Below are 17,638 nucleotides of genomic sequence, written 5' to 3' on the forward strand. Positions count from 1 at the left end.
AGACCTTATACATAACTTGAGCACATCTATACTATCACCTGGTAAGGAGTATGCAACCTAGTTCATTTTCATGTCTCCTATATTCGCAATATATCATTCTTGCAAGGCCCATAATAATGACTGATATATTTTATGTTACGTTACAGTATTTTATGTTACAGTTCTTCTCAATTTCACAAGCTGTGTTGAGCTTGTTAGATGTAGGAGGAATTAATGGACCATGTACAAAAGGACACACCCACCTGGAAACCTAGCCTGCTCCATTGTGACACCATGGTTCAGTGGTTACAGATATTAGGCATCCTGGGCTCTGTGTTTATTAGGTGATGTGGGAGAAGTTTGGGAAAATTTGGTGATGTGGGTATACTCTTAATAACATCAGTGTTGTGATCTCATTTCCTCGATCCAGGGTGTGATATTTTCAATTGACTACAACCTGAAGTCCAGCATCCTGGCATCCGTCTCAGACGACCGCACAATACGACTGTGGAAACTGACCTTCCCCTCAAACAGCTTTGACCCTTCCATCTCAGACTGGTGTGGGATGGAGAGTAGTCCATTGTTGACCTTGTACGGACACTCAGCCCGCGTCTGGGACATTGAGCTTTTGGCGGAAATCTTTGTCAGTATAGGAGAGGTAAGGTTGATGGTGACTAAGAACCTAAGACATGTTCTTGTAGCCTCATTGTAAAACATAACCCACTCATTTTAGTATGGATTAATGCTGCATAAGTTGTTGTGATACTTATCATCTGCTATTTCAGGATGCTACGTGTATAGTATGGGACTATGCTGGCAATATTTTACACAAGTTCAAAGGCCACAAGGTGAAGTTATGTATATTGATTTCAGTTGTGATTTCCACCATTGTTACTATGATTATATTACATAGACTATAGTTGAAGTATGCTATGCAACTTTTCTACATTACTAGTGCTACAAAATAAAATTAGGGCCTAGGTTAGAATATTGATCTTCACTAACCCATGCTTATCCTAAAAGGCGAGATCCGGGGTAGAATAGGCCTTCAGCAACGCATGCTTGCCATAAGATGCAACTAATGGGATTGGGTGGTCAGACTTGGTTGACACGTCATCGGTTGCCAGTTGTACAGATTGATGATCTTGATGTCGATCAACAAACTGTCAGGTGACCATGAGCCACCACCATATTGCTGAGTGCAGTATAAGACTTAACTCATTCACACACAAATAAAAATAGAGATTAATGATTTATTCATACACTTTCAGGGGAAAAGTATTTGGAGCCTTGCCTGTGACAAAAGTGGAAATTTTGTGGTATGTAGAATTATATGATTGTATTTTCATATGAATATTTAAAATTTAACCAAAAGACCACCAATGTAATGCCATTGTGAAATACTCCATGTTTAATGTGTTTAAGCTAGTTTGATTGTATTGTTGTCAACCCAAGTATGTGTAACACATATGACTCATTTACTTACAAACTGATGTCAGTATGTTTTGACTTTTGGGTGTTTCAGTAATAGAGACACTTTGCACACTACATACATTTCCATGACGTCTGTTGTCAACCTACGACAGTCTCATCTGTTGTAGATGGGGCCAAATTTAGTTAGACTCTCAGGAAAAATAAACATGGAAGAAAGTGCCTAAGAATCACTTGCAAGACCTATACATTCTATTTATGAGTATATTTAGGCTTGCTCTCCTTGTATTATAAAATTATCTACAGGGTTTTGTTACATGTCTGATCTTATCATCACCATTTGGAGTTGGTATTGTAATTACATCTGAAAATCATTTTATTAGTGATATGGAACAAAACTGTGAATTAGTGTGAACCATCCTCAATATCGCCTGGGTATACATTCTTATAAATGTACACTATTCCCTAGATGCATCTATCACCAGATAATTCTATTAACTCTCTTTGCTGGCTCAGCATTCTCACAGTGGCCAATCAGCTAAGCTGCCGTATGTGGAAATCATACAGACAAAGTGTCAGGTCCGAAACTTTAAATAAAATGTTTGTCTTTTGTTTATTGCCACGCCCTTTGCTGTGTCACAGGTGACAGGAGGAGGCGATGCCAGCATCAGGATGTGGTTGCTGGATGATGACGACCAGCAGCAGGTGGCACCACAGTTGTGTCTGTCTGTACCCTCTCACTTACAGGTAAGTGTCTGTCTACCCTCTCACTTGCAGGAAGGTGTCTGTCTGTACCTTCTCACTTACAGGGAGGTGTCTGTCTGTACCATCTCACTTACAGGTAGGTGTCTGTCTGTACCCTCTCACTTACAGGTAGGTGTCTGTACCCTCTCACTTACAGGTGAGTGTCTATTTGTACCCTCTCACTTACAGGTGAGTGTCAGTCTGTACCCTCTCACTTACAGGTGAGTGTCTGTCTGTATCCTCTCACTTACAGGTGAGTGTCTGTCTGTACCCTCTCACTTACAGGTGCGTGTCTATCTGTACCGTCTCACTTACAGGTGAGTGTCAGTCTGTACCCTCTCACTTACAGGTGAGTGTCAGTCTGTACCCTCTCACTTACAGGTGAGTGTCTGTCTGTACCCTCTCACTTACAGGTGAGTGTCTATCTGTACCCTCTCACTTACAGGTGAGTGTCTATCTGTACCCTCTCACTTACAGGTGAGTAAGGAAACCATGACTAAAAGTGTTCATCAGAGATGCCATTTAACCATGGTATGTTGAAACTGTAAGTTGTTGTGACTGGACTGAGGTAAGTCTATGAATGTCAGAAATGTATATATCTCAGGAAAAACAATTACTATTTTCAGAGATTGAAATTATTTCTGGGCTGTTAACAGTGATTATGTATTGCTGAAGATAATTGTTTTACTCTGATGACCCAACAAGGGAGAAGGGAGATTAATGTTACTTTGTCATTTCCAGGGGCAGAAGGATGACTTTGCAAGGAGCGTCGCCATGTGTGGGGTGGACATTGTTCTCATCATGACCAATGGAGGGTAGGGGGGTGGACATTATAACACTGGTTTTCGTTCTTCCTTGTAATAAGTATTGTATTTTTATAACCATATTGAATGATACAGTATGAATTAAACACATATCTCATAATATCCATTTATTTACATGAAGTCATTGTCTCTGATGTGGTACAAGAACTAACCAATGAAATCCATGAATTCCATTAGATGAATGTGAAATCATAACATTTGTGAACATTAGTGTGTATTAAGTGAATGTCACTTGACAGCAGTTATCTTCTCTTGTAGTTGTCTCCTGCGATACAGTGTGTCATCTCACACTTGGATGTGTCTGTATCAAGATGCACTCTTCTCGTCATACACTGTCATGGCTGTCTCCCCTAGCAACACTCTTGTTGCTATTGGTAACATAACTGGCACTGTCAAGGTCTTTGATGTTGGTACGTTATACATGTATTCAGGTAAATTTTTTAACAATTTGAAATAAAACCATCTATACATTTTTAAACAGTCCTTTTTGAAAAACAAATATAACATCTTATGTGATTCCCAGGTACTTGTGGACTTTGCAGTGGTGGTCAGATGTTTGAAGGGAAAGTGTTTGGCCTTATCTGGGTGGACAGAGAGCACCTGCTGATAACTGGACCACAGGGGACCATGGTAAATTTCTTTATTAGAGGTGGCAGGTAGTCAGATGCTTATTGTGAATATTAGCTCAATTCCCTTCATGTGTATATTTTGGTGCATTCTTGTAAAATCACTTGATGTCCTAGAATTCTTGACATTAATGCCCCTAGGTATAAGTGCTGCTCAGTATTAGTGTGACTGAGTTCACCTTAACCCCAGTGGGATATTGGAGCATGCAAATTGGTATCCCCCAAGACCATAATCAAGTGAAACAACAATTTTAACAGAGAGCTCTGCTTACTATGGTTGAGAGCTAACTCAGTAAATAAATGAAGAATGTCCATTACATCTAGTTTTCATGAGAATGTGAGTGACTTACTGCTATTTCAATTCAGCAATGGCTGACCTTTAACATACAGGGAAACCGCAGAGTCTGGTAGTTGCGGCCTCATGTCACAGAGAGGCAGGTCATCTGGACATGTCTGCCACCAGATTTTTAGAACTTCATCAGCCCAAATATAGCAGATTTGTGGTATTATGCTGCCATGGTTACATGTCTCTCCTATATCATCCAGGCTTTCATCTAAACATTTGAATCTGCTTTCTGCTTCCAGTACATTCTGTCAGCTGCCTCCCTCATCAAGACTGCCTGTCTGACCCTGCCAGTGTGTAAACAGCGGTGGGCGTCGGCAGGTGCTCTTTGTACTGACCTGGGGGTGCTGGTGTGTGGAGACCGGGGTGGTACTGTACACTGCTACCATGTCAGCCTGGGTGATGAAGTATGTAATGGTTGAGGAAGTTGTTTCCCCTTGGAGTATGACATATGTCTTGCCTTGACGTTATTGTACAAATTGGTCCATTCATTTTCCAGTATCAGCTGTTGAATGTTTTCGTTTCGGTCAGTGTAAATACATTAAAGAGTAAATTGTATCTTTGTTGACATGTGTGGCACTCTGCCAGAGATTCATAAACTTACTTGTCTTTATTTTTAGGAAACATCCTCACTCCCATCATCAAGCTTTGCAAAGATTCATGGGAAGGCTGGTGTTACAGATGTCTGTTACCATGGCAACATGGTATACACATGTGGCCGTGATGGACAGTACAGACAGTGGGATGTGACAGACAGGGACCTAAAGCTGCGAAGTACACACAGGGTCAGTATGCAGGTTATGCCAACATGTGGAGGTGGATAAATGGGATATTGTATACCAGAGAAAACAAATATGTTTTAGAGGATATTAATCTTTAGTTTCGCTAAAAGGTTTCACTTGATAAATAACCACCCATTCAAACTTTCGGTGTTAAGGCCTCATTAATGTGAAAAATGATGGAAATCAATACTTTAAAATAAGTACATTAACTATATTAACATTTGCGCATCATCATTGACAGACTTGAGGTTAATCAGTTCAACCGTAGCTCTAACCACTGCATTTATATCAACCCTGGAAACAGCAGACTGCTAGAAGACATGGCATTTACTTTGCCTAGTTAATTCCAATGCCATGGAAAAAGAACCTGCTACTAATGCATGAACAAATAACTATTGTGTTTGAGCTGTTTTGTCTTGGAGATCTATAATGACGTAGACTGGCCATGTACCTGAGGTTTTGTTTGACAGGTGATGAAGGGGATGGACTGGATAGACCGGCTACAGGTGACGGCAGACGACACGTTGGTCTATGGCTTCCACTCAGTAAGTTGGACAGGTATCGTTTACAGTCCATAACAAGTCCCTTATCAATGTGCAGGTTGGTCTTCAGGTGTCTGTGATAATGTGATTGTGTGGTCAAGGAAACAAAGTCCCTTATCAATCTGCAGGTTAGATTCTGAATTGGTCTTCAGGTGTCTGTGATAATTTGATTGTGTGGTCAAGGAAACAAAGTCCCTTATCAATGTGCAGGTTGGTCTTCAGGTGCTCGTGTTACTATGACTGTGTGGTCAAGGAAACAAAGTCCCTTATCAATCTGCAGGTTAGATTCTGAATTGGTCTTCAGGTGCCTGTGATAGTGTGACTGTGTGGTCAAGGAAACAAAGTCCCTTATCAATGTACAGGTTAAATTCTGAATTGGTCTTCAGGTGCCTGTGATAGTGTGACTGTGTGGTCAAGGAAACAAAGTCCCTCATCAATGTGCAGGTTAAATTCTGAATTGGTCTTCAGGTGCCTGTGATAATGTGACTGTGTGTTCAAGGAAACAAAGTCCCTCATCAATGTGCAGGTTAGAATTGGTCTTCAGGTGCCTGTGATAGTGTGATTGTGTGGTCAAGGAAACAAAGTCCCTTATCAATCTGCAGGTTAGATTCTGAATTGGTCTTCAGGTGTCTGTGATAATGTGATTGTGTGTTCAAGGAAACAAAGTCCCTCATCAATGTGCAGGTTAGAATTGGTCTTCAGGTGCCTGTGATAGTGTGACTGTGTGGTCAAGGAAACAAAGTCCCTTATCAATCTGCAGGTTAGATTCTGAATTGGTCTTCAGGTGCCTGTGATAGTGTGACTGTGTGGTCAAGGAAACAAAGTCCCTCATCAATGTGCAGGTTAAATTCTGAATTGGTTTTCAGGTGTCTGTGATAATGTGACTGTGTGGTCAAGGAAACAAAGTCCCTTATCAATCTGCAGGTTAGATTCTGAATTGGTCTTCAGGTGCCTGTGATAATGTGACTGTGTGTTCAAGGAAACAAAGTCCCTTATCAATGTGCAGGTTAAATTCTGAATTGGTCTTCAGGTGTCTGTGATAATGTGACTGTGTGTTCAAGGAAACAAAGTCCCTTATCAATGTGCAGGTTAGATTCTGAATTGGTCTTCAGGTGCCTGTGATAGTGTGACTGTGTGGTCAAGGAAACAAAGTCCCTTATCAATCTGCAGGTTAGATTCTGAATTGGTCTTCAGGTGCCTGTGATAGTGTGACTGTGTGGTCAAGGAAACAAAGTCCCTTATCAATCTGCAGGTTAGATTCTGAATTGGTCTTCAGGTGTCTGTGATAGTGTGACTGTGTGGTCAAGGAAACAAAGTCCCTTATCAATCTGCAGGTTAGATTCTGAATTGGTCTTCAGGTGCCTGTGATAGTGTGACTGTGTGGTGAAGGAAACAAAGTCCCTCATCAATGTGCAGGTTAAATTCTGAATTGGTCTTCAGGTGTCTGTGATAATGTGACTGTGTGGTCAAGGAAACAAAGTCCCTTATCAATGTGCAGGTTAGATTCTGAATTGGTCTTCAGGTGCCTGTGATAGTGTGACTGTGTGGTCAAGGAAACAAAGTCCCTTATCAATGTGCAGGTTAAATTCTGAATTGGTCTTCATGTGTCTGTGATAATGTGATTGTGTGGTCAAGGAAACAAAGTCCCTTATCAATCTGCAGGTTAGATTCTGAATTGGTCTTCAGGTGTCTGTGATAATTTGATTGTGTGGTCAAGGAAACAAAGTCCCTTATCAATGTGCAGGATGGTCTTCAGGTGCTCGTGTTACTATGACTGTGTGGTCAAGGAAACAAAGTCCCTTATCAATCTGCAGGTTAGATTCTGAATTGGTCTTCAGGTGTCTGTGATAATGTGACTGTGTGTTCAAGGAAACAAAGTCCCTCATCAATGTGCAGGTTAGAATTGGTCTTCAGGTGCCTGTGATAGTGTGATTGTGTGGTCAAGGAAACTAAGTCCCTTATCAATCTGCAGGTTAGATTCTGAATTGGTCTTCAGGTGTCTGTGATAATGTGATTGTGTGTTCAAGGAAACAAAGTCCCTCATCAATGTGCAGGTTAGAATTGGTCTTCAGGTGCCTGTGATAGTGTGACTGTGTGGTCAAGGAAACAAAGTCCCTTATCAATCTGCAGGTTAGATTCTGAATTGGTCTTCAGGTGCCTGTGATAATGTGACTGTGTGTTCAAGGAAACAAAGTCCCTTATCAATGTGCAGGTTAAATTCTGAATTGGTCTTCAGGTGTCTGTGATAATGTGACTGTGTGGTCAAGGAAACAAAGTCCCTTATCAATGTGCAGGTTAGATTCTGAATTGGTCTTCAGGTGCCTGTGATAGTGTGACTGTGTGTTCAAGGAAACAAAGTCCCTTATCAATCTGCAGGTTAGATTCTGAATTGGTCTTCAGGTGCCTGTGATAGTGTGACTGTGTGGTCAAGGAAACTAAGTCCCTTATCAATCTGCAGGTTAGATTCTGAATTGGTCTTCAGGTGTCTGTGATAGTGTGACTGTGTGGTCAAGGAAACAAAGTCCCTTATCAATCTGCAGGTTAGATTCTGAATTGGTCTTCAGGTGCCTGTGATAGTGTGACTGTGTGGTGAAGGAAACAAAGTCCCTCATCAATGTGCAGGTTAAATTCTGAATTGGTCTTCAGGTGTCTGTGATAATGTGACTGTGTGGTCAAGGAAACAAAGTCCCTTATCAATCTGCAGGTTAGATTCTGAATTGGTCTTCAGGTGCCTGTGATAGTGTGACTGTGTGTTCAAGGAAACAAAGTCCCTTATCAGTGTGCAGGTTAAATTCTGAATTGGTCTTCAGGTGTCTGTGATAATGTGATTGTGTGGTCAAGGAAACAAAGTCCCTCATCAATGTGCAGGTTGGTCTTCAGGTGTCTGTGATAATGTGATTGTGTGGTCAAGGAAACAAAGTCCCTTATCAATCTGCAGGTTAGATTCTGAATTGGTCTTCAGGTGTCTGTGATGATTTGATTGTGTGGTCAAGGAAACAAAGTCCCTTATCAATGTGCAGGTTGGTCTTCAGGTGCTCGTGTTACTATGACTGTGTGGTCAAGGAAACAAAGTCCCTTATCAATCTGCAGGTTAGATTCTGAATTGGTCTTCAGGTGTCTGTGATAATGTGACTGTGTGTTCAAGGAAACAAAGTCCCTCATCAATGTGCAGGTTAGAATTGGTCTTCAGGTGCCTGTGATAGTGTGATTGTGTGGTCAAGGAAACAAAGTCCCTTATCAATCTGCAGGTTAGATTCTGAATTGGTCTTCAGGTGTCTGTGATAATGTGATTGTGTGTTCAAGGAAACAAAGTCCCTCATCAATGTGCAGGTTAGAATTGGTCTTCAGGTGCCTGTCATAGTGTGACTGTCTGGTCAAGGAAACAAAGTCCCTTATCAATCTGCAGGTTAGATTCTGAATTGGTCTTCAGGTGCCTGTGATAGTGTGACTGTGTGGTCAAGGAAACAAAGTCCCTCATCAATGTGCAGGTTAAATTCTGAATTGGTCTTCAGGTGTCTGTGATAGTGTGACTGTGTGGTCAAGGAAACAAAGTCCCTTATCAATGTGCAGGTTGGTCTTCAGGTGTCTGTGATAATGTGATTGTGTGGTCAAGGAAACAAAGTCCCTTATCAATGTGCAGGTTGGTCTTCAGGTGTCTGTGATAATGTGATTGTGTGGTCAAGGAAACAAAGTCCCTTATCAATCTGCAGGTTAGATTCTGAATTGGTCTTCAGGTGTCTGTGATGATTTGATTGTGTGGTCAAGGAAACAAAGTCCCTTATCAATGTGCAGGTTGGTCTTCAGGTGCTCGTGTTACTATGACTGTGTGTTCAAGGAAACAAAGTCCCTTATCAATCTGCAGGTTAGATTCTGAATTGGTCTTCAGGTGCCTGTGATAATGTGACTGTGTGTTCAAGGAAACAAAGTCCCTCATCAATGTGCAGGTTAGAATTGGTCTTCAGGTGCCTGTGATAGTGTGATTGTGTGGTCAAGGAAACAAAGTCCCTTATCAATCTGCAGGTTAGATTCTGAATTGGTCTTCAGGTGCCTGTGATAATGTGATTGTGTGTTCAAGGAAACAAAGTCCCTCATCAATGTGCAGGTTAGAATTGGTCTTCAGGTGCCTGTGATAGTGTGACTGTCTGGTCAAGGAAACAAAGTCCCTTATCAATCTGCAGGTTAGATTCTGAATTGGTCTTCAGGTGCCTGTGATAATGTGACTGTGTGGTCAAGGAAACAAAGTCCCTCATCAATGTGCAGGTTAAATTCTGAATTGGTCTTCAGGTGTCTGTGATAATGTGACTGTGTGGTCAAGGAAACAAAGTCCCTTATCAATCTGCAGGTTAGATTCTGAATTGGTCTTCAGGTGCCTGTGATAGTGTGACTGTGTGTTCAAGGAAACAAAGTCCCTTATCAATCTGCAGGTTAAATTCTGAATTGGTCTTCAGGTGTCTGTGATAATGTGACTGTGTGGTCAAGGAAACAAAGTCCCTTATCAATCTGCAGGTTAGATTCTGAATTGGTCTTCAGGTGCCTGTGATAGTGTGACTGTGTGGTCAAGGAAACAAAGTCCCTTATCAATCTGCAGGTTAGATTCTGAATTGGTCTTCAGGTGTCTGTGATAATGTGATTGTGTGGTCAAGGAAACAAAGTCCCTCATCAATGTGCAGGTTGGTCTTCAGGTGCTCGTGTTACTATGACTGTGTGGTCAAGGAAACAAAGTCCCTCATCAATCTGCAGGCTAGATTCTGAATTGGTCTTCAGGTGTCTGTGATAATGTGACTGTGTGTTCAAGGAAACAAAGTCCCTCATCAATGTGCAGGTTAGAATTGGTCTTCAGGTGCCTGTGATAGTGTGATTGTGTGGTCAAGGAAACAAAGTCCCTTATCAATCTGCAGGTTAGATTCTGAATTGGTCTTCAGGTGTCTGTGATAATGTGATTGTGTGGTCAAGGAAACAAAGTCCCTCATCAATGTGCAGGTTAGAATTGGTCTTCAGGTGCCTGTGATAGTGTGACTGTGTGGTCAAGGAAACAAAGTCCCTCATCAATGTGCAGGTTAAATTCTGAATTGGTCTTCAGGTGTCTGTGATAATGTGACTGTGTGGTCAAGGAAACAAAGTCCCTTATCAATCTGCAGGTTAAATTCTGAATTGGTCTTCAGGTGCCTGTGATAATGTGACTGTGTGTTCAAGGAAACAAAGTCCCTTATCAATCTGCAGGTTAGATTCTGAATTGGTCTTCAGGTGCCTGTGATAGTGTGACTGTGTGGTCAAGGAAACAAAGTCCCTTATCAATCTGCAGGTTAGATTCTGAATTGGTCTTCAGGTGTCTGTGATAGTGTGACTGTGTGGTCAAGGAAACAAAGTCCCTTATCAATGTGCAGGTTAGATTCTGAATTGGTCTTCAGGTGCCTGTGATAGTGTGACTGTGTGGTCAAGGAAACAAAGTCCCTCATCAATGTGCAGGTTAAATTCTGAATTGGTCTTCAGGTGCCTGTGATAGTGTGATTGTGTGGTCAAGGAAACAAAGTCCCTTATCAATCTGCAGGTTAGATTCTGGATTGGTCTTCAGGTGTCTGTGATAATGTGATTGTGTGTTCAAGGAAACAAAGTCCCTCATCAATGTGCAGGTTAGAATTGGTCTTCAGGTGCCTGTGATAGTGTGACTGTGTGGTCAAGGAAACAAAGTCCCTTATCAATCTGCAGGTTAGATTCTGAATTGGTCTTCAGGTGCCTGTGATAGTGTGACTGTGTGGTCAAGGAAACAAAGTCCCTCATCAATGTGCAGGTTAAATTCTGAATTGGTCTTCAGGTGTCTGTGATAATGTGACTGTGTGGTCAAGGAAACAAAGTCCCTTATCAATCTGCAGGTTAAATTCTGAATTGGTCTTCAGGTGCCTGTGATAATGTGACTGTGTGTTCAAGGAAACAAAGTCCCTTATCAATCTGCAGGTTAAATTCTGAATTGGTCTTCAGGTGTCTGTGATAATGTGACTGTGTGGTCAAGGAAACAAAGTCCCTTATCAATGTGCAGGTTAGATTCTGAATTGGTCTTCAGGTGCCTGTGATAGTGTGACTGTGTGTTCAAGGAAACAAAGTCCCTTATCAATCTGCAGGTTAGATTCTGAATTGGTCTTCAGGTGCCTGTGATAGTGTGACTGTGTGGTCAAGGAAACAAAGTCCCTTATCAATCTGCAGGTTAGATTCTGAATTGGTCTTCAGGTGTCTGTGATAGTGTGACTGTGTGGTCAAGGAAACAAAGTCCCTTATCAATGTGCAGGTTAGATTCTGAATTGGTCTTCAGGTGCCTGTGATAGTGTGACTGTGTGGTGAAGGAAACAAAGTCCCTCATCAATGTGCAGGTTAAATTCTGAATTGGTCTTCAGGTGTCTGTGATAATGTGACTGTGTGGTCAAGGAAACAAAGTCCCTTATCAATCTGCAGGTTAGATTCTGAATTGGTCTTCAGGTGCCTGTGATAGTGTGACTGTGTGTTCAAGGAAACAAAGTCCCTTATCAATGTGCAGGTTAAATTCTGAATTGGTCTTCAGGTGTCTGTGATAATGTGATTGTGTGGTCAAGGAAACAAAGTCCCTTATCAATGTGCAGGTTGGTCTTCAGGTGTCTGTGATAATGTGATTGTGTGGTCAAGGAAACAAAGTCCCTTATCAATCTGCAGGTTAGATTCTGAATTGGTCTTCAGGTGTCTGTGATAATGTGATTGTGTGGTCAAGGAAACAAAGTCCCTCATCAATGTGCAGGTTGGTCTTCAGGTGCTCGTGTTACTATGACTGTGTGGTCAAGGAAACAAAGTCCCTTATCAATCTGCAGGTTAGATTCTGAATTGGTCTTCAGGTGTCTGTGATAATGTGACTGTGTGTTCAAGGAAACAAAGTCCCTCATCAATGTGCAGGTTAGAATTGGTCTTCAGGTGCCTGTGATAGTGTGATTGTGTGGTCAAGGAAACAAAGTCCCTTATCAATCTGCAGGTTAGATTCTGGATTGGTCTTCAGGTGTCTGTGAGAATGTGATTGTGTGTTCAAGGAAACAAAGTCCCTCATCAATGTGCAGGTTAGAATTGGTCTTCAGGTGCCTGTGATAGTGTGACTGTGTGGTCAAGGAAACAAAGTCCCTTATCAATCTGCAGGTTAGATTCTGAATTGGTCTTCAGGTGCCTGTGATAGTGTGACTGTGTGGTCAAGGAAACAAAGTCCCTCATCAATGTGCAGGTTAAATTCTGAATTGGTCTTCAGGTGTCTGTGATAATGTGACTGTGTGGTCAAGGAAACAAAGTCCCTTATCAATCTGCAGGTTAAATTCTGAATTGGTCTTCAGGTGCCTGTGATAATGTGACTGTGTGTTCAAGGAAACAAAGTCCCTTATCAATCTGCAGGTTAAATTCTGAATTGGTCTTCAGGTGTCTGTGATAATGTGACTGTGTGGTCAAGGAAACAAAGTCCCTTATCAATGTGCAGGTTAGATTCTGAATTGGTCTTCAGGTGCCTGTGATAGTGTGACTGTGTGGTCAAGGAAACAAAGTCCCTTATCAATGTGCAGGTTAAATTCTGAATTGGTCTTCAGGTGCCTGTGATAGTGTGACTGTGTGGTCAAGGAAACAAAGTCCCTTATCAATCTGCAGGTTAGATTCTGAATTGGTCTTCAGGTGTCTGTGATAGTGTGACTGTGTGGTCAAGGAAACAAAGTCCCTTATCAATGTGCAGGTTAGATTCTGAATTGGTCTTCAGGTGCCTGTGATAGTGTGACTGTGTGGTGAAGGAAACAAAGTCCCTCATCAATGTGCAGGTTAAATTCTGAATTGGTCTTCAGGTGTCTGTGATAATGTGACTGTGTGGTCAAGGAAACAAAGTCCCTTATCAATCTGCAGGTTAGATTCTGAATTGGTCTTCAGGTGCCTGTGATAGTGTGACTGTGTGTTCAAGGAAACAAAGTCCCTTATCAATGTGCAGGTTAAATTCTGAATTGGTCTTCAGGTGTCTGTGATAATGTGATTGTGTGGTCAAGGAAACAAAGTCCCTTATCAATGTGCAGGTTGGTCTTCAGGTGTCTGTGATAATGTGATTGTGTGGTCAAGGAAACAAAGTCCCTTATCAATCTGCAGGTTAGATTCTGAATTGGTCTTCAGGTGTCTGTGATAATGTGATTGTGTGGTCAAGGAAACAAAGTCCCTCATCAATGTGCAGGTTGGTCTTCAGGTGCTCGTGTTACTATGACTGTGTGGTCAAGGAAACAAAGTCCCTTATCAATCTGCAGGTTAGATTCTGAATTGGTCTTCAGGTGTCTGTGATAATGTGACTGTGTGTTCAAGAAAACAAAGTCTCTCATCAATGTGCAGGTTAGAATTGGTCTTCAGGTGCCTGTGATAGTGTGATTGTGTGGTCAAGGAAACAAAGTCCCTTATCAATCTGCAGGTTAGATTCTGAATTGGTCTTCAGGTGCCTGTGATAGTGTGATTGTGTGTTCAAGGAAACAAAGTCCCTCATCAATGTGCAGGTTAGAATTGGTCTTCAGGTGCCTGTGATAGTGTGACTGTGTGTTCAAGGAAACAAAGTCCCTTATCAATCTGCAGGTTAAATTCTGAATTGGTCTTCAGGTGCCTGTGATAGTGTGACTGTGTGGTCAAGGAAACAAAGTCCCTCATCAATGTGCAGGTTAGATTCTGAATTGGTCTTCAGGTGTCTGTGATAATGTGACTGTGTGGTCAAGGAAACAAAGTCCCTTATCAATGTGCAGGTTAGATTCTGAATTGGTCTTCAGGTGCCTGTGATAGTGTGACTGTGTGGTGAAGGAAACAAAGTCCCTCATCAATGTGCAGGTTAAATTCTGAATTGGTCTTCAGGTGTCTGTGATGATGTGACTGTGTGGTCAAGGAAACAAAGTCCCTTATCAATCTGCAGGTTAGATTCTGAATTGGTCTTCAGGTGCCTGTGATAGTGTGACTGTGTGTTCAAGGAAACAAAGTCCCTTATCAATGTGCAGGTTAAATTCTGAATTGGTCTTCAGGTGTCTGTGATAATGTGATTGTGTGGTCAAGGAAACAAAGTCCCTTATCAATGTGCAGGTTGGTCTTCAGGTGTCTGTGATAATGTGATTGTGTGGTCAAGGAAACAAAGTCCCTTATCAATCTGCAGGTTAGATTCTGAATTGGTCTTCAGGTGTCTGTGATAATGTGATTGTGTGGTCAAGGAAACAAAGTCCCTCATCAATGTGCAGGTTGGTCTTCAGGTGCTCGTGTTACTATGACTGTGTGGTCAAGGAAACAAAGTCCCTTATCAATCTGCAGGTTAGATTCTGAATTGGTCTTCAGGTGTCTGTGATAATGTGACTGTGTGTTCAAGGAAACAAAGTCTCTCATCAATGTGCAGGTTAGAATTGGTCTTCAGGTGCCTGTGATAGTGTGATTGTGTGGTCAAGGAAACAAAGTCCCTTATCAATCTGCAGGTTAGATTCTGAATTGGTCTTCAGGTGCCTGTGATAGTGTGATTGTGTGTTCAAGGAAACAAAGTCCCTCATCAATGTGCAGGTTAGAATTGGTCTTCAGGTGCCTGTGATAGTGTGACTGTGTGTTCAAGGAAACAAAGTCCCTTATCAATCTGCAGGTTAAATTCTGAATTGGTCTTCAGGTGCCTGTGATAGTGTGACTGTGTGGTCAAGGAAACAAAGTCCCTCATCAATGTGCAGGTTAGATTCTGAATTGGTCTTCAGGTGTCTGTGATAATGTGACTGTGTGGTCAAGGAAACAAAGTCCCTTATCAATGTGCAGGTTAGATTCTGAATTGGTCTTCAGGTGCCTGTGATAGTGTGACTGTGTGGTGAAGGAAACAAAGTCCCTCATCAATGTGCAGGTTAAATTCTGAATTGGTCTTCAGGTGTCTGTGATGATGTGACTGTGTGGTCAAGGAAACAAAGTCCCTTATCAATCTGCAGGTTAGATTCTGAATTGGTCTTCAGGTGCCTGTGATAGTGTGACTGTGTGTTCAAGGAAACAAAGTCCCTTATCAATGTGCAGGTTAAATTCTGAATTGGTCTTCAGGTGTCTGTGATAATGTGATTGTGTGGTCAAGGAAACAAAGTCCCTTATCAATGTGCAGGTTGGTCTTCAGGTGTCTGTGATAATGTGATTGTGTGGTCAAGGAAACAAAGTCCCTTATCAATCTGCAGGTTAGATTCTGAATTGGTCTTCAGGTGTCTGTGATAATGTGATTGTGTGGTCAAGGAAACAAAGTCCCTCATCAATGTGCAGGTTGGTCTTCAGGTGCTCGTGTTACTATGACTGTGTGGTCAAGGAAACAAAGTCCCTTATCAATCTGCAGGTTAGATTCTGAATTGGTCTTCAGGTGTCTGTGATAATGTGACTGTGTGTTCAAGGAAACAAAGTCTCTCATCAATGTGCAGGTTAGAATTGGTCTTCAGGTGCCTGTGATAGTGTGATTGTGTGGTCAAGGAAACAAAGTCCCTTATCAATCTGCAGGTTAGATTCTGAATTGGTCTTCAGGTGCCTGTGATAGTGTGATTGTGTGTTCAAGGAAACAAAGTCCCTCATCAATGTGCAGGTTAGAATTGGTCTTCAGGTGCCTGTGATAGTGTGACTGTGTGTTCAAGGAAACAAAGTCCCTTATCAATCTGCAGGTTAAATTCTGAATTGGTCTTCAGGTGCCTGTGATAGTGTGACTGTGTGGTCAAGGAAACAAAGTCCCTCATCAATGTGCAGGTTAGATTCTGAATTGGTCTTCAGGTGTCTGTGATAATGTGACTGTGTGGTCAAGGAAACAAAGTCCCTTATCAATCTGCAGGTTAGATTCTGAATTGGTCTTCAGGTGCCTGTGATAGTGTGACTGTGTGTTCAAGGAAACAAAGTCCCTTATCAATCTGCAGGTTAAATTCTGAATTGGTCTTCAGGTGTCTGTGATAATGTGATTGTGTGGTCAAGGAAACAAAGTCCCTTATCAATCTGCAGGTTAGATTCTGAATTGGTCTTCAGGTGTCTGTGATAATGTGACTGTGTGGTGAAGGAAACAAAGTCCCTTATCAATCTGCAGGTTAGATTCTGAATTGGTCATCAGGTGCCTGTGATAGTGTGACTGTGTGGTCAAGGAAACAAAGTCCCTTATCAATCTGCAGGTTAGATTCTGAATTGGTCTTCAGGTGTCTGTGATAGTGTGACTGTGTGGTCAAGGAAACAAAGTCCCTTATCAATGTGCAGGTTAGATTCTGAATTGGTCTTCAGGTGCCTGTGATAGTGTGACTGTGTGGTCAAGGAAACAAAGTCCCTCATCAATGTGCAGGTTAAATTCTGAATTGGTCTTCAGGTGTCTGTGATAATGTGACTGTGTGGTCAAGGAAACAAAGTCCCTTATCAATCTGCAGGTTAGATTCTGAATTGGTCTTCAGGTGCCTGTGATAGTGTGACTGTGTGTTCAAGGAAACAAAGTCCCTTATCAATGTGCAGGTTAAATTCTGAATTGGTCTTCAGGTGTCTGTGATAATGTGACTGTGTGGTCAAGGAAACAAAGTCCCTTATCAATCTGCAGGTTAGATTCTGAATTGGTCTTCAGGTGTCTGTGATAATGTGACTGTGTGTTCAAGGAAACAAAGTCTCTCATCAATGTGCAGGTTAGAATTGGTCTTCAGGTGCCTGTGATAGTGTGATTGTGTGGTGAAGGAAACAAAGTCCCTTATCAATCTGCAGGTTAGATTCTGAATTGGTCTTCAGGTGCCTGTGATAGTGTGATTGTGTGTTCAAGGAAACAAAGTCCCTCATCAATGTGCAGGTTAGAATTGGTCTTCAGGTGCCTGTGATAGTGTGACTGTGTGTTCAAGGAAACAAAGTCCCTTATCAATCTGCAGGTTAGATTCTGAATTGGTCTTCAGGTGCCTGTGATAGTGTGACTGTGTGGTCAAGGAAACAAAGTCCCTCATCAATGTGCAGGTTAGATTCTGAATTGGTCTTCAGGTGTCTGTGATAATGTGACTGTGTGGTCAAGGAAACAAAGTCCCTTATCAATCTGCAGGTTAGATTCTGAATTGGTCTTCAGGTGCCTGTGATAGTGTGACTGTGTGTTCAAGGAAACAAAGTCCCTTATCAATGTGCAGGTTAAATTCTGAATTGGTCTTCAGGTGTCTGTGATAATGTGATTGTGTGGTCAAGGAAACAAAGTCCCTTATCAATGTGCAGGTTAGATTCTGAATTGGTCTTCAGGTGCCTGTGATAGTGTGACTGTGTGGTGAAGGAAACAAAGTCCCTTATCAATCTGCAGGTTAGATTCTGAATTGGTCATCAGGTGCCTGTGATAGTGTGACTGTGTGGTCAAGGAAACAAAGTCCCTTATCAATCTGCAGGTTAGATTCTG

At 41.9% G+C, this 17,638-nt stretch overlaps 1 protein-coding gene across 2 annotated transcripts in view; it reads left to right on the plus strand.

Annotated features, from left to right (window-relative positions):
* LOC137265957 (tRNA (34-2'-O)-methyltransferase regulator WDR6-like) overlaps positions 1-17,638 on the plus strand; it is a 34,305-nt gene that overhangs the window by 5,706 nt on the left and 10,961 nt on the right. For both annotated transcript variants that reach the window (XM_067801443.1, XM_067801442.1), the window contains exons 7-16: positions 410-637; positions 765-827; positions 1,251-1,298; positions 2,053-2,157; positions 2,896-2,969; positions 3,237-3,388; positions 3,502-3,608; positions 4,190-4,354; positions 4,568-4,732; positions 5,200-5,274. In XM_067801443.1, coding sequence (XP_067657544.1) covers positions 410-637; positions 765-827; positions 1,251-1,298; positions 2,053-2,157; positions 2,896-2,969; positions 3,237-3,388; positions 3,502-3,608; positions 4,190-4,354; positions 4,568-4,732; positions 5,200-5,274 — 1,182 coding nt within the window. The remainder of the gene's footprint in view (positions 1-409; positions 638-764; positions 828-1,250; positions 1,299-2,052; positions 2,158-2,895; positions 2,970-3,236; positions 3,389-3,501; positions 3,609-4,189; positions 4,355-4,567; positions 4,733-5,199; positions 5,275-17,638) is intronic.

Source organism: Haliotis asinina, chromosome 15 (genome assembly GCF_037392515.1).
Source record: "Haliotis asinina isolate JCU_RB_2024 chromosome 15, JCU_Hal_asi_v2, whole genome shotgun sequence".
Taxonomy (NCBI): domain Eukaryota; kingdom Metazoa; phylum Mollusca; class Gastropoda; order Lepetellida; family Haliotidae; genus Haliotis; species Haliotis asinina.